The sequence below is a fragment of the Chrysochloris asiatica genome, unplaced genomic scaffold (assembly GCF_000296735.1).
Source record: "Chrysochloris asiatica unplaced genomic scaffold, ChrAsi1.0 scaffold00039, whole genome shotgun sequence".
NCBI classification, from domain to species: Eukaryota; Metazoa; Chordata; class Mammalia; order Afrosoricida; family Chrysochloridae; genus Chrysochloris; species Chrysochloris asiatica.
Window position 1 is genome coordinate 15869401 of NW_006408557.1, and position 17439 is coordinate 15886839.

Below are 17439 nucleotides of genomic sequence, written 5' to 3' on the forward strand. Positions count from 1 at the left end.
CTGAGAGGCTGATGGCGGAGAGACTGATGGTAGAAAAGATCTAACAGCTGCTATACTGACTATAAGCTGTCGAGTTAGCAGTGGAGAGGCTATCCCAGAGAGACTTAAGGTAGAGAAGCCCAACAGTGGTGAGCAGCTGAGAGAGATGTCCTGTGTGGAAGTTGTCCTACACTGAAGGAGGGTGGGATCTACTCTTCATATTAGGGATCCTTCTAGACCTCACCTTCTGGATATTGCTCTAGAGTTGTTCTGTTACTACCAAGTTGATTCGTCTCCTGTTATCATCCTATTAAACCACATACCAGTGAATATGGTCTGTGAGTACTGTGTGATCATTGTAATGATTTAGTGAACCCTGCAGATAAGTATAGTCTGGTAGACAAGTACTAAATTGAAAAGTTGGTGGTTTATACCTACTAGCAACTCTATGAAAGACAGATGTGGCAGTCAGCTTCCATAAAGATTTACAACCTAGGAAACCCTATGGGGCAGTACTACCCTGTCTTCTGGGGGTCACTATAAGTCAGAATTGACTTAATAGCAATGGGTTTAGTGTGTGTTGTTTCAGAGAAGTAGAAAGTGCTGTGAAGGGGAAAGGTTGTCTTCATGAAGTAATGGAGAAGTGGGAAGGTGAAGCTATACCTGACCTCTGCCCCATAGGAATTAGCTTTGTACTTTTCCTTCATGAATTTAGACAATTCATTATGCTATACTACACTAGTATAATTGTATAACACCATTGTTGTTGTTGTTGTGAAGTGCTTTAGAGTTGGTTCTGATCCACAGTGACCCCGTATAGGGTTTCTGAGAAGCAGCTGGTGAGCTTGACCTGCCGACCTTGCAGTTCAAACGGCTTGCAGTCTGGCACATTAACCATAGCTTTCTAAAAAGCTTGGTTCTCATAAGTAATCAAGGCTTGATAAAATCAACATAAACTCAGAAGCTCATTCTAATGAAACCTAGAATCTTTATCTAACAGACAGATTATACAGAAACTGTTTAATTTCTTTTGCAACCTTTAACCTAGTAATTAAAGAAAATTTTATAGTTTTAACAAATAATTCAATTTTAACTTTGTATATTATTTGAAACTAAGATTTTAAAAAAAATCTATAAATCTTAGTTTGGACAATAAAACAACATTCCTTATAGTACAATTTTCAAGGTAGTGAAAAAAGTAGTATATTCATTAGCAGATCTAGATATACATAGTTTTGCTTTGATCATATAAAAGTAAAAAGTAATAAGGTGGGGCATGATGGAGGACTTTCACATGCATAAGAGGTTATTGAAAAATGCCATGGTTTGGGTCAGGCACACCTTGTCCTCAAACTGCCACCTTTGCTTTTCAAACACTTTAAAAAGGTCTTGTGTAATTTGCCTAATGCAATAAGTTGTTTGATATTTTTGACTGCTCTTTACATGAGTGTTGATGGTTGGTCCAAGCAAATTAAGATTTTGACAATTTGAATCTTTTCTCCATTTAAATGGATGTTGTTTGTTGGACCAGCGGTGAGGATCTTTGTTTACTTTATATTGAGGTGCAGCTGATACCAAAGGCTGTGGTCTTTGATCTTCATCAGTATAAGTGTTTTAAGTCCTCTTCAGTTTCAGTAAGCAAGGTTGTATTATCTGCATATCGCAGGTTGTTAATGAGTCTTCCTCCAATCCTGATGCCACGTTTTTCTTCATATAATCCAGCTTCTAGAATTATGTGTTTATCATACACATAGAATAAGCATGGTGAAAGAATACAACCCTGGTGCGCACATTTTCTAGTTTTAAACCATTCTGTGTTCCCTTGTTTTGTTCAAACAACTACCTGTTGATCTATGTACAGGTTCCTCATAAACACAGTGTTCCAGAATACTCATTCTCCATAATGTTTTTCATAGCTTGACATGACATGTACAATTGAAAGCCTTTGCGTAGTCAACAAAGCACAGGTAAACATCTTTCTGATATTCTCTGCTTTCAGCCAAGATCCATCTGACATCAGCAATGATAGCTCTTGCTCCATGTCCTCTTCTGAATCCAACTTGAACCTCTGGAAGTTCTCTGTCAATGTATGGTTGCAGCCATTTTTGTATTATCTTCAGCAAAATTTTACTTGTATGCGATATTAATGATATTGTCTGATGATTTCTGCATTCCATTTAGTCACCTCTCTTTGAAATGGGCACAAATATGGAACTCTTCCAGTCAGTTGTCCAGGTAGCTGTGTTCCAAATTTTTTGGCATAGATGAGTGAGTGCCTCCAGTGCTGCATCATTTTGTTGGAAGATTTCAATTTGTATTTCATCAATTCCTAGTACCTTGTTATTTGCCAATGCCTTCAATGCACCTTGAAATTCTTCCTTCAGTATCGTCAGTTCTTGATGGTATGTTCTCTCTTGAAATGGTTGAACATTGACCCTTTCTTTTTGACACACTGTATTCCTTCCATCTTCTTTGATGCTTTCTACATCATTCAGTATTTTGCCCATATAATCCTTCAATATTTCAAGTTGAGGCTTGAATTTTTCTTCTGTTCCCTTGGCTTGAGAAATGCTGAGCATGTTCTTCCCTTTTGGTTTTCTAGTTCCAGGTGTTTGTGCATTTTGGTATAATATATGGCTTTGTCTTCTCAGGCTGGCCTTTTAAATTTTCTATTCAGCCCATTTGCCTCCTCATTTTTTCCATTTGCTTTAGCAGCTATACACATAAGGGCAAGTTTCAGTATCTCTTCTGGCATGGACTTATGTATTTTATTCTATAGCTTGAAATCCAATATTATCATTATTTATATTATTGCTAAAAATATTCTAAATTTGGCTATTAACAATTGCTTCAAATTGGCTTCTGTGCTCTTTCAATGTTCTATCATTATTTTATTTTTTTTAAGTATTTATTGTGAATTGAGTGATAGTTTACATGGGAGAACTTCAGCTTTGCATTCATCCTATCATATTTCATTTCATTGCAATGATTACAATCCCCTCCATGCATCATTATTCAACAGTATTTGCTTCCAATCCTTCTGGGGTGTTTTTTGTTTTGTTTTGTTGATGTACACTGAAGAACTCAGGAATATATAGCCATTCAAATAACCGAAGGGTATATAACCTGCATGCCAGCTCCCCAGCCACCAGCACACAGCCCCTCTTCCTCCTTGAATCTAGAGTCCTCAGCTTCTCTGTCATTCCACATCATCATATCTGCCTCCATCTCTGGCATCGCTGCTTCTCTGGATAGAGTCCCACACTCTGCTCTTCTCCCTTGATAATCCCAGTGTCCTCGGCTCCTGTACTGCAAGGTCAACCACTCCCCTCCTTTTGTTACAAAACATCTACCTTTGCATTTGCAACATTCACAATCAGTCCTGATAGCAATTACATTCACTATTGAACCACAAGAGTCTTATCCCCATCTCCTTTCACCAGTCCCATCTAGACAGGTTGGAAACCACTCAGTGAAGATTCTATCTTCCCCCACACCCTCTGAAATTAAGCTCCTTCTTGAAAATTTGTAAGCCAGTCACTCTGTGCCTTTGTTGTCCCCACCCCCACCCCCATTTTGGGTAGCCAGTGTCTAAGTTGCCCAACCCTGTCAACCCTGTGTGCAGAGGGTGGGAATGATCCTTGCTGTAGTGATTCATTCCTTCTTTTAAGCTACTACATCCATAAGTATAGGTCAAGTTCATCAATTTATAGCAGAATACACTTTTTTTCCTCTTCTTTCTTCCTCTATGTGAGTTCTCATCATCCAACCATTGAAGTTAGGCCAAATGGGTACTATCTGCAAGTATGTGTGTTCTTGTGTATCTCCCCTAAATTCATATCAGTTGGATGCTTCACTCTCCACTCTAGTCCTCTGTGACTATGTCCCTGTCCATGGGCTCAGGAGTCCCCAGGTCTCACTATACTGTTGACCAACCAGGTCGCGATCCAGGTTGACAGGAGTCTATTGAACATGGTTGGACTTAGCTCACAGCTTCATTACTGTTTTTCCCCCACTTCCCCTTATCAGTAGACCAATGTGGTCACCAGCAAGATCGCATGCCTGTTCATTTAGTCCCTTTGAGTTTCAGCCTTGGAAGGGGGTTTACCCTGAGGGGACTTGATGACTCCCAGGCGAACAACTTGCTTATTGCTGTAGTAGTCAGTCAGACTGCCATTATTGTTTTTTATTTTTCCTGCTGGACTTTCTTTCAAGAAGTATCTTCTGTTCCTCTAGCTGCTCCAGGCTGGTCTGCTTGTCTTTTCAAGTGGAAATTTCCCACCTTAGAAGATTCTGGATGGGGATCAGAATTCCACCTGAGGTGTTATACAATGCAAAGGCTCCACAGGAAGCCTCTTTAATTGGGCAAGTTGTAGCCCTATTTTAGGTATTCCAATCAGTGATAGGCTATAGACGGGCTTACAAGCTTTCTATAGTGATGTTTCTGGCTATTCCTTTCTCTCCCCCTCAAGTATCTAGTTTACAATAATAGGCAAGGGAAACCAAGATTCATAAGACAGTTAAGTAGCTTAATATTACGTCCCCTCTTTTACCCATTCCAACCATACTTCAATCCCTGTATCACAGAACCCTGTTGTTCCAAGGTTGAACATCTGTCCCACTTAGCCCATGCAAACCGGCCTAAATGCTCTCCCATCTGCCTTGTTCTTCCATTCCCCTTCCCCTTCTTGTGCATTGTCCCCCCAAAACTCAAACTATTGTTTATTCCCTACGTAGTGTTCCACCTTCCCCTCCTTCCCCTCATCCCACCCCCTACAATCCAGTAACCAACAAAAAATTTTTCTTATTTTTTTCCCCTTTTAGTGTGGTTATTTTTTCTTAAGCTTTTACAATAATGGTCCTATGCAGTATTTCTCCTTTTGTGATTGACTAATTTCACTCAACATAATGTCCTCAAGATTCATCCATGTTATGTGGTGGCTTGCAGGTTACTTGTTATTCTTCAAGCTATCATAGTATTCCATTGTGTGTATGTACCAAAGTTTGTTTATTCATTCTTCCATTGGTGGGCACTTAGACTGTCTCCATCTTTTGCTATTGTAAATAGTGCTGCTGTGAACATTGGTGTGCATATATCTATTCATGTTATGGCTCATATTTCTAGTGGAGCACAGGGTAAGGAATAGACACAGGATAGTTTGGGTGCTGGGGGGTGGGCATAAACTAGAAAGAGAATGGGAAAGGAAAAACAAGGTGGATGGGAAAATAGCTAGGCAGGCTTACATGGGCTAAATAACAGAGGTAAATAATGATGTAAGCATAACTGTGGAGGAACAGGCTCATGGATACAAAGATTGAGGCATGGTGTAATGGGTAAAAGTGGGGAAATGATGTTAAGATGCTTGGCTGTCTTTTGAATCTTGGTTTCCCTTGCCTACTATTGTAAAATAGACACCTGAAGTGGGAGAGAGAGGAATAGCCAGAAACATCACCAGAGGAAGCTTGTAAGTATGTCTTCAGCCTATAGCTGATTGGATTACCTAAAATAGGGCTAGAACTTGCCAGTGAAGGAGGCTCCCTGCAGAGCCTTTGCATAGCACAAGAACATAGGTAGAATCCTGATCCCCAGCCAGAATATTCTGAGGTGGGATATTTCCACTTGAAAGGATAAGCAGACCAGTCTGGAGCAGCTAGAAGAGCAGAGGATACTTCTTGAAAGAAAGACCAGCAGGAAAAACCAAAAACAATAAGAACAGTCCAATGGACTACTACAAGAACAAGCAAGTTGTACCCTAGGGAGCCATCAAGGTAAGTGGTTATGTCCCCTTAAGGCAAAACCCATTCCAAGACTGAAACTCAATTGGAATACACTAGCAGGCATGTGGTCCTGCTGCTGACCATGTTGGTCACTAATAAGGGGAAATGGGGAAAAAACAGCAATGAAGTTGTGATCTAAGTCCGACCACATTCAATAAACTCCAGTTAACCTGGATTGAGACCTGGTTAATCAACAGTATGATGAGACCTGGGGACTCCTGGGCCCAGGGGCAGGGACATGGCCCCAGATTGCAAAAACGGAGTGTGAAGCATCCAGCTGATATGAAGTGAGGGAAGATGCACAAGAACACCCGCACTTGCAGATAGTACTCATTTGACCTGGCATCAATGGCTGGATGATCAGAACATGCATAGAGGAAGAAAGAAGAGGAACAACAACAACAAAAAAGAGTCAATTTCTGGAGAAGGATATCATGTTTGGTAGGGTGGAGGGTCAGAGAAAAGAGGAAGACCCCCAGAAATATGGATTGGCAAAGTGGCAGCATAAATGGGCTCAAGTGTGGCAATGATAGTGAGGTTGGCCCAGGATTGTGCAGTGTTTCATTCTGCTGTGCATAAGGTCGCTATGAGTTGGTACCGACTCAATGGCACCTAACAACAACAACAATAAGAACCAACTATAAGTGGATGAATTTAACCTATGCTTGTGGATGCAGTATGACAAAGGAGTGGACAAATCTTTACACTGAGGATCATTCCCATCCCCTTGGTACACAGGGTCGACAGGGATGAGGGACATGGACATTGGCTACCCAAAATGGGGAGACTACAAAGGCAAGAAGTGACTGGCTTACAAGCTTTCAATAGGCAACCTAGCTCCGCAGGATACAGGGAAAGGTAGAATCTCCACTGAATTGGTTCCAATAAGTAAACTACGTAATTATCAGATTTAAAATGTCTGGATGGGGTTGATACAAGGTGAGGAGGAAAGGACTCCTGTGATTCAATAGGGAATCATTGCTATCAGGTCTGACATTGAGTGTTGGAAAGGTAAATGTAAATGTTTGGTAACAAAAGGAGGGGAGTTACTGATTTTTCAGTCCAGGAGCAGAGATCCCTGGAGCCATCAAGGGAGAAAGGTGAAGTGGAGACCCTGTCTGGGGAGGCAGTGACACTAGGGATGAAGGCAGAGATGATGATGTGGAGAGGAGAAGCAGCTGGGGATGCTGGACTCAGGGAGGGAGAGGTGCTGTGGGCTGGCAGCCAGGGGGCAGGTGTGTGGGTGTACCCTTTGGTTGTTTGATGATGTATGCAGGGGACTGTGATCATTGCAATGAAACAAAATACGATAGGATGAATGTGAAGATAATGTTCTCCCCCATGTAAACTAATACATAATTCACAATAAAAACTTCAAAAAAATTTTTTTTTATCATGCTATCCCCAGCATCATTTCTATCATGAAGGCCATATTTTCCCATGACTAATCCTTCCTCTGTTTCCAACCTTTGCATTACAATTGTCAGTAATTATCAGTACATCTTGATCGCATGTTTGATCAATTTCAGACTGAAGAATTTGGTAAAATTCTTCAATTTCATCATCACTGATGATGAAATTTGCACAATTGTTCAAATTGTGCAAATTTGAATAATTGTGGAATCAACTGCTCTTGCTTGTTGGTGTACGGATATTTTCCTATCACAGAGAGTGTTGTACTTCAAGATAGATCTTGAAAATTTCCATTTGGTGATAAATGTGATGCCATTCATCTTCAATTTGTTATTCCTAGGATAAGTAAACTACGTATTTATCAGATTCAAAATGTCTGACATCAGTCCATTTCAGCTCACTAATGCCTAATATAAGGAGCTCTGGTAGCGTAGTGGTTACGAATCGGGCTGCGAACCTTAAGGTCAGCGGTTCGAAACTACCAGCCGCTCTGCGGGAGAAAGATGAGGCTTTCTACTCCCGTAAGGATTTACACCCTCGGAAACCCTGTACAGGGTCGCTATGGGTCGGAACTGACTCGACGGCACTTAACAACAACAACAACAATGACTAATATATCAGTCTTGATGTGTTCTATTTCGTTTTCAACAACTTCCAATTTTCCTATATTCCTACTTCTTACATTCCATGTTCTGGTTACTACTGGATATTTCCTGCTATTTCTCCTTCATTTTGAGTTGTGCCCCATCAGCAAATGAAGGTCCTGTATGCTTTACTTCATTTATATAATCAGTATCAGCTCTCCGTTGATGAGTCATCTCTTCTCCCGTCATGTTTTGAGTGCCTTTTATATTTCAGTAGTATATCTGCCATGTTCTGCTGCTGCTCACAGTGTTTTCAGTGACTAACTATTCAGAAGTAGTCTGCCTCTCCTCCTTCCTAGTCTGTCTTAGTCTGGAAGCTCAGCTGAAACACGTCCACCATAGGTGACCCTGGTGACATAGCTTCTAGCATCACAACAACACAGAAGCCTCCATAGTACAACAAACTGACAGACACTTGGTGGAAGATTACAGGGGGTGGTATCATTAAATAGAAAGGCATGTTCCTTTGAAAATGATCCCAGATGCGTAAGAATGAATTCAGATAAAAAGACCTCTGAGTCTCATTTGTAACCCTCATTACTGTTGATTTATTTTCCCTCAAGGAAGCTTTTCATGGAAAAAATAATGGATTAAGAGTTGAGTTAATGGCACCAGTATCAATTAATACAATATATGATTTCTCACTAATTATCTTTTGTATTTTTGCCTGATTATTAATGAGAATCATGTCACCATTTTTCTTCCTCAGAGCTCTTGAATTCTAAACGTTCAGCAGAGTGTTAGATATTATTGAGGAAACTTCAGATAAATTAACTGCTCTTTCCCAGTGAACAAATTACTTACTTACAATAAAGACAATAATTTTTCTTTGAAGTGGAGGTTTGACAAATGGAGGATCTTGAGGCTTCCCCCCAAATTGGGACTTAGCCCATTGTCTATATTTGTATGGAAATGGAAGCCTATCTTTCATGGGATCACAGTTTGGTCCTTGCAATAGCTACAGTTGCCATTTCGTGGCTTTTCCCCCTTCTTCTGTTTATAAACTATCTTATAAATAAAATCAGGTGGTTGGGTTCTGATATTATACTGTTAAACCATTCACAAACAGGGCTCTTAAAGCATTTTCAGCTCCCCCAAATGTCATTTTTTGGTTTGTTTGTAAGATTCAATTATTGACAATTATTTGTCTGATAAGCCCTAATAGCAACTAATAAATCTTGAGCAATTTCTGTAGATTCTTTTGGATCATATTCACTGGATAGGATGGTGGTGTGTTGTTGTTAAGTGTCATAGAGTCTGTTGTGATTCTTAGCAACCCTGTATAAGGTTTCCAAGGAACAGTTGGTGAGTTTGAACTGCTGACCTTGCAGTTCAAACAGACCTTGAAGTCAAGTGCTTATGGCTCCACACCAGGACTCCAGGATAGGATGATAGGATATTTTATATCCTTACCAGGATTCTCCCAATTTACCTCTTTTCTCCACTTTCTAGAGTCTCATAGTCCCACAAGCGTGTGTATGTATTTATGTAGTTCAGGCAAGCCTGAATCCTGTGCACCATTAAAAATTCTAAACACATCATGAATTTTTTGTGTGGAACCTGATGAAACTTAGGGAATTCTTTTATAATGCAGTCTTCAGAGGGTGAAGGTAGTTTTGGTTGCAGCCCTTAGATGTTTGTGGGTTGCATTTTTTAAAGAATTCAAGGGATATCATCCTCTTTGCATAAAGGGAGTTTAAAAAGAAAAGTTAAAGTGGGATTGTGTGTAAGAAGGTGATAGATCCAGAGAAGGGGAAAGAGAAGCTGCATCATACAAGTCAAGAAAAGAAGAAATCTTAAATAAAGCTTTGATATTTTCATTCAATTTCTTCAAAGAGTTTTGTGTTGACAGAGTCATTTCTGAATGTTATTTTACTGTTGGTTTGCTTTTGCAGCTTGTCTTAATACAAATAAAAATATGTATCCTATGCATTTTGCTTTATAGACTTTATTCTCTATTTTGTCTAATAAAAAAATGTTCCATTTGGGCCGCTGACATTCTAGACTATCTTTAGTAATATCATTTCACTGAGATAAGAAAAGGCATGACTACACCTATACTTTTGGGATATGAAACCTGTTGGCATCCTATCAGGCGCACTAAAATTTTTACTTTTTTTAAATCCCATCTTTCACAATGTATAAAAGTCATTGAGAAATTCCAATGACCACTAAGATTTATGGGAAATTTCTTAATACTTGAAACTTAACACATTTTGAAATGAAAAATACAAGAAATCAAAGACCCATCACAAGAAGCAACACTGAAAAGCATGTGCTTTGCTCGAGAAACTCACCCAGAGGACCCTTAAGCAGGAAGGGCAAAGCAAATAAGCTTTTATGGATTTTATGGTTGATTCAATTTGACAATCCAGAGTCATCAGGGAAAGAAATCTGAGTTCTGTTTCTGACACCAGAAAACTGCTACAAAAATTAATTCTTAATTTAGTTTACAATGATAAAATATTTGACTGCTCTATGATATAATAAATAATTTTCAAATTTGGGGCAGCTTCTCTCCCTACAAGAAGAAAAATTCTTAGAGATTAGAGATTCACAAATGGTCAAATACAAGTTTTTTGTTTAATAAATACAAGTTTTCATGGTGACAAAGTACTTAATTGTTATTAATTTAGCATTTTAAAAAATGACTTTGGAAAGACTGGCTTTTTATATAATGGTAGTTATTGAGGTTTCTAGAAGTTGAGCTTAAGGGAGCACACTGTCTTTTTCATTAAATTGAAATGTTTGTTATTGACTATATTCTGAGGCAGAAAAAAACAATTTACCAAGACTGCAGGGTATTTTAGCAATTTGGGATGTGAAACCAGTTACCAAAACTTCCGACAGCATGGAGGCAGATTTTTTAGGCTTGTGGGTAAGAGAAATCCCTCAAAATCAAAAGAAAATGTTTATTTTTTATGTTGTTTCACAGGCACTAATCACTTCGTTTTGGTCAGATACTCGCAGGTTGAAGCGTGTTCTCCTGACTGAATTGAGTTACTTGTTTTTGGACTTCTGATAAGTGTTCAATATCTCTGTGATGACACTTGGGTCCTCCAGTGTGGTGGTATCTCCTAGGTCCTGAGTTTTACCAGTGACTATCTTCCTCAATATCCGTCTCATAACTTTTCCAGACCTTGTTTTGGGAAGACGTTTCACCACCTGGCAAGGAACAGATGCAGGCTTAGGCTTTGGAGGTGGTAAGATAAGCATCTGATACTAGTTGGTTGATGGGTATGTCCTCACTCCAGAGAGTATTAGGGACTAGTGGTCCACTCCAGCTTTTTCTTTGAACAAGCTAGACCTAAAGTTGAAATCAACCCTAAGGTGAGGGTAAAAAATTGTCAGAATGTTCAGGGGTCTCTGAAGTCCTCCCTGTTTGCACCTCATTGCTGATGCTTGGAGAGCTTCTCTAGCAATTTAGCCAAGCACAGGAGCACCGTACCTCATCTCCACCCCTGGCCTGGGATTCAGTTGATTTTGTCTTATATAAGAGGTGAGACAGCTACCTAAGAGGAATTCTTTGATTTACTTAGTGTTTGAACATTTAATGTTAAACATTTTCAAACAACCATGATGCAGTTTATGTAGTGTATCACAGGAAGTATGCTGTTTTCATAAGTAATATGATTCAGATATACATGATGCTGGTCAACAGACCAGTAGTTTGACCATGTACAATGTTAAATAGTAAGTGAAAATGGAAAAGGCTAGGTTCTTCTATCTAACATTTGAAGTTGGACATCCTGTCTCAGAGGACCATCACCAAACTAAGGCATTGCTAGATGGCTTGCTTCTTTCCCATAGAGAACTCAAACACGGACTTTCTGAGACAGGGTCTGACTGTATTCCACCCTCCCTTGTTGGCACCAGGATGTATGGGGAGAAAAAGTGTTGAGAGACCACATGGAAGCTGTAGATAGAATTCTAGTACTGTCTACATTCTTCTCTATTTAAAATACCTACTTCCTTTACTATCCTGTCCTCTTCCTGCAAATGACCTGCATATGGACAAAGCACAAGAGCATCTAATCCTGATTAGAACAATTTCCTAAAGGGACAAGTTGTGTTAAAGTTTTGGTGCTGTGTTCCTCTTCTACAACCTCTCACTTCACACCTGTCTCTCTCCCTCTTTCTCACACACACACTGCAGCAATGTACCATCCTACCTAATGCCTAGGAAAAGCCAAACAGCAATGCCAGTTTTGGTTGCACTGTGCTCACATAAGATTGTGTTACTTGTTAACTATAAAGAGCAGTGCCATAGCTTAACATGGGCGTCACTCACCAGAATCTGATCAGGCACGGCATACTTGGCAATCTTGGTGGCCACTGCTGACCTGAGCTCCTTCACCACCACGTCTGAGTCATCCACATCATCTTTCAACACGATGAAGGCAAAGGCAGCTGGAAGGAAACCAACTGTTGGGAGTGTGCTAGACTACAAGGCACAGTGCTTTATGCAAATCACCATCAATCCAAAGGACTGTCAAGTTGCAAGCTAGTTACCCTTGTAGCAGCTGGTTTCTTCAGCTGCAGCCTTCAAATTGCCTTTTGGTGGGCATTCTCATTTCCATTCAAAATGGAAGAGAGTCTAACAGCTCCACAGAAGGTCCCTGTGGTGGTCCTGTGTTGGATGGAGAATGTCAGAACATGGCTGTCCCTGTCTGGCTATGTCTGACCTTGAACACACACTTAACCTTCTTGAACAACCCCTTCTTGGAAGATTACCATTATATAAGCTGATAGGAAACATCTAAGAGATGATACATGGAGCACAGCAAGCCAACACTAACCACCTGTGAACTTACTAGCCAGCAGGGTAGTCCTATTTCATGGGCTATTCAACCCCACATGGCATTAGGTTTGGTTTTCCAATACCTTTCCTTGTCTGGTGTGGCACTGTAGGGTAAGCACTGGACTGCTAACTGCAAGGATGGCAATTCAAACCTACCAGCTGCTCCTCAGAAAGCCTATACAAGATCACTGTGAATTTAAATTGAATTGATGACACTTAACAGTTGACAATAACATCTATGTCATATAAAAAACTTCCAGTGGCTCTCAGTGTCTCCACCTGGAATTAATCTTTGTGATACACGGTTGTGATACACAGGTCTGAGTCTACTCTTCTCCATGTGAACACCCACTTGTCCCAGCAATGAGGACCTGGCCAGAAACACCAGAGGATCACCAGGTCTGGGTCCAGGTCCACAAGACTCAGGAACTCACCTTTGTCAGATCAAGCACAGAACAGATGGAGTGGGACAGAGAACCACACAACATTTGCAGGTAGTGTCTATCAAGAACTAAAAGGGATTACTCATGTGCTACAGATGAGTGTTGCTAAAATTGTTAGCAATCAGAAAAAGCTGGTCACCAGAGTCATACATACGATCTCCTCACCAGTGTGGCAGGCACTGGAAGCCAACAGTGGGGCAACACCAAGCACCACTCAGGGTGCAAGAGAGACCATGTGACTACAAAGCGCCCACTGAACCCTGGCTCAATGATGGACTAGTCCAAGGAAGCTCTCTGAATTGGCAGCACCATTGACAATACCCCAGGTCCAGTGCAGCTATAACACGGAAGGCCCAACAGAGTATCCCAGGAGATGTAAAGACACCTGTGTACCTTCTCACTGGGTCTGAAAGTCATGCCTCAATGAGCTGCCCTTGGTCCTGCACTTGTTTTTCTAAGGTTCTCCAGGGCTGACAGGACTCCTGGAATGGCATTGTAGGATCAGCACTCAACTGCAAACCACAAGGTTGATGGTTCAAACCCACCAGCCGCTCCTCGGAAACCATACACAGGGTCACTATGAGTCAGAAATGACTCAATGACACTTAACAACAACAACCGGGGTTGACAAACCTCCAGAACAGCAAGAGAAAGGCCTGGGCCATGGCTACTTTTGATGGAGTTGGGAGGAATCCTTTGGTCTTCCTACCAGCGAGGTCCTGCTAGTGTATACTGGCCTCTGCCAGGATCTCAGATGCAGAAGGGCTCCCAGTCCCAAGGATGTACTTGTCCCCTCAAGCCCAGACAGAAGGGTTTGCCTGAACTCCAACCAGTGCACAGGCCCTCTGGGGGACTCCTTGTGACCTGCATTTCCCATGCATCTCCTTTTCTAGCACACACACAACAGCAGACTTCAGGAACACATTATTTTGATAGAAAGAAAAATGAATTAAAAAAAAAAATATATATATATATATATTTGGAGAAATGTTAAATATTAAAAAAAAAACTTCTGAGTTTATACAGCACAGTGCACACAATGGGGCAGGAATGCCAACAACACTCAGGATGCACTGCAACATGGGATGTTCCCTGACAGGCAGCAAGTGCCATCTGCCCTAGCACAGTGGCATTGCCCTGCTGCAGGGTCAGCATGTGTCCACGATGTGTCAGGCCAGTGAAGCTGATGCAGACTTAGCATTTCAAAACCCATTGCTTCCTGCCCCTCTCCAGTCACGATTACTTTGAAACAAATGGAGTTTATGACTTATTCTCAATAGAGAAGACCACCCTGTTCAGTTGCTCTGCATTTCCAAACATATCAGGGTGTGGTGTGTACTTAGAGTGAAGTTCCTCAGAAAGAGCCCCACTTGCCATGCAACCACACAAGGGCATACTCCAACCTTCATGGTTGTCACCAGGAACTGGTCTCCGAGTGCATGAGAGGAGGTGCCAAAAGCAAAGAAGGGAACATTTCATTACAGAAACTGACAGTGTCCTGTGACTGAAAGGACAGGTGAAGAAACTCTGAGCTCTAAATCGGTCATAGCTCTTTGGTATGTCAAAACTGACCTTAATTCTGTACATCCCCTATTCAACCCTGCACGAAAATCTGCACTCAGGAGAGACAGCTTGGCCATCTCTGGTCAGCACCATCCCTGCCCTCTGTGTCTGCTCCCTCTCAGAGGAGACAGGAGGAAACTTCTTTGGACCCTCACCTTCGCCCTTGATTTCATGAGGGTAGCCGATGACAGCACTTTCTGGTACTGAGGGGTGGTCATCCTGTGCACAAGAAAGAACAAAAAAAGAGGAATCCTGGTGTGGCACTGTAGGATAAACACTGTACTGCTAACCACAAAGTCAGCAGTTCAAACCCACCAGCTACTTCTCAGAAACCCTATACAGGGTCACTATGAGTCAGAGATGACTCCGCGGCACATAACAACAATGGTGGCCACAAGCAGCAGAAGTGAAGTTGCCACTCAGGGTGCCATTTTCTACCCCGTTCTGCTAAATACAAGGTCAACATGGGCATCCTGGAGACACAGGGCAAAACACTGTTCTCACTTACCATCACATCCTCAATCTCTGCTGTCCCCATTCGGTGCCCACTGATGTTGATGACATCATCCAGCCGCCCTGTGATTTGGTAGTAGCCACCCTTGGTACGGCGTGCACCATCCCCAGTGAAGTAGTAGCCTGCACCCAAAATAGGGAGACTTAGTGCCAGAGTTTCCAGCTCCTATCCTTGGGTCCCTGTGAGTCTGAATGAACTCGACAGCACTTAACAACAACCCTCCAATGAGGGAACACTAGGGCTATGTCTCAGCCACTTGGCACAATTACAGTCTGCTGCTCCCATTTCCACCCCACTCTGCCCTAAAAGAGATAATAGATGATTCAATACAGCTGTGTGGTGGTGGTTTAATAAATTTGCAAACTTGAGATTGAAAATTATAGGTGGCATGAAGACACAGGAGATAATGTTCATATAAATTTCCAACCCCCTGACACAAAAGCACACTGGAGAAAAATGTTAAATGACCCCAAAAAAACTCCCTGACATAATAACTGTTTCCAGGATGGTTTCTCCTCTGTTTTTTTTTTTTAAGGGCTCTCAAGAATGCCTCCATGAAGTAGCATCATTCCCTAAGAGAGATGAGAGGCAGAGAGGCAGAGTAGAGGGCATTGTGGGGGGATTCAAACCTGTGCTGCTGAAGGTCTCCTCCTAAGCTGCAGAGCTACACCACACTCAGAGTACTAATCTAGAAACATATCTGAGTGGCCAAGCTATCTTCAACAACATACAGGGCCCCACCTGCTTACCAGGGTAGGCCATGAAGTAGGCACCTATGAATCTGGGGTGGTTATTGTAGATGGTCCTTGCCATGCCTGGCCAGGCCTGGGAGAGGCAAAGTGCTCCGGAGACATCATCACCCTCCATAACGTTCCCCTGCAGACAGGCAGGTCCAGGCTTGAGGGATAGGCAAATCAATGCACTCCTGCCCTGGCCCTCACCCAACAAAGGATGACTGAACTCAAAGAAAGGTTTTAGGAGGGCCTAAGCTCACCCCCATCTCCAGCCCCAGCCCACTCCTTGAGTTTTCCTAGTGAGATATGCAGGACCTGCTGCCACCCCTACCTCAGTTCTGGACCCAAATGGTATGAGCAAGGCACTAATAGACACACAAGGCCTCTTTGGGTGTGGGGGTCCTTAATAGAAGGGGAGGTCATCCTGTGAGCACACACACCTTCTCATCCATAATCACTGGGAGAATGCCAAAGAAGGGTCTCATGGCCATGCAGGGAACTATCTCTGCACCCTCTTCTGAGGGCCGTGGTGCAATGCAGATGCCGCCTGTTTCTGCAGGAGAAGAGGAAGGTAGTTAGTAGGCCTGGAATCTCACCTCCTTGTTCAGAATACATGAAAAAGGGGCACAGGGTGCTGCACTTTGGTTCACTTCCAAGAGTGTGTTTTTAGGGTTAGGACAAGGAAGGTCTTGGTGACCTGAGAACTTCCATCTGCAGCAGACCTAGACCTGACTCCTGAGCTACAAAAGCAAGGTTCATACCCAGGGCTCCTGGCACCTAAAATCTGGTGGACAATTCTCACACCAATTCCTCATTTCCTATCCTAGTCAAGTCCTGGCTTAGATGCAGAAGTTGCAGCCCACCCACTCACATGGAACAGAAGAGAAAGCTCAGGGCTATGCCCTTGGCATTCAACCTGTTTGCTGAGCAAATCATCTGAGATGCTGGGTTATATGAAGAAAAACGTGGCATCAGGATTGGATGAAGACTCATTAATAACCTGTGATATGCAGATGATACAGCCTTGCTTGCTGAAAGTGAAGAGGACATTTACTGATGAAGATCAAAGAGCATAGCCTTCAGTATGGATTACATCTCAATGTAAAGAAAACAAAAATCCTCACCACTGGACCAATAAACAACATTCTTATCAATGGAAAAAAGATTGAAAGTTCTCAACTACTTCATTCTTCTTGGATCAACTATCAACACTCACAGAAGCAGCAGACAAGAAATCAAATGACGTATTGCATTAGGCAAATCTGCTGCACAAGACCTTTTTAAAGTGTTGGAAAGCAAAGATGTCAGCTTGAAGACTAAGGTGCGTCTGACCCAAGCCTTGGTATTTTCAATAACCTCAGATGCATGCAAAAACCGGACAGTGAATAAGGAAGACCGTAGAAGAATTGGTGCTCTTGAGTTATGGTATTGGAGGAGAATATTGAAAGTGCCATGGACTGCCAAAAGAACCAATAGCTCTGTTTTGGAAGAAGTGCAGCCAGAGTGCTCCTTGGAGGCCAGGATGGTCAAACTTCGTCTCTCATACTTCAGACATATTGTCAAGAGGGAC

At 41.9% G+C, this 17439-nt stretch overlaps 1 protein-coding gene across 1 annotated transcript in view; it reads right to left on the reverse strand.

Annotated features, from left to right (window-relative positions):
• Window positions 1-10814: 10814 nt before the first annotated feature.
• Window positions 10815-17439, reverse strand: part of LOC102814015 (acetyl-coenzyme A synthetase 2-like, mitochondrial-like) — a 64379-nt gene continuing 57754 nt past the window's right edge. The window contains exons 9-14 of the mRNA XM_006860757.1: window positions 16310-16422; window positions 15885-16011; window positions 15130-15257; window positions 14777-14840; window positions 12106-12224; window positions 10815-10979 (exon numbers count right to left, since the gene is read on the reverse strand). Coding sequence (XP_006860819.1) covers window positions 10815-10979; window positions 12106-12224; window positions 14777-14840; window positions 15130-15257; window positions 15885-16011; window positions 16310-16422 — 716 coding nt within the window. The remainder of the gene's footprint in view (window positions 10980-12105; window positions 12225-14776; window positions 14841-15129; window positions 15258-15884; window positions 16012-16309; window positions 16423-17439) is intronic.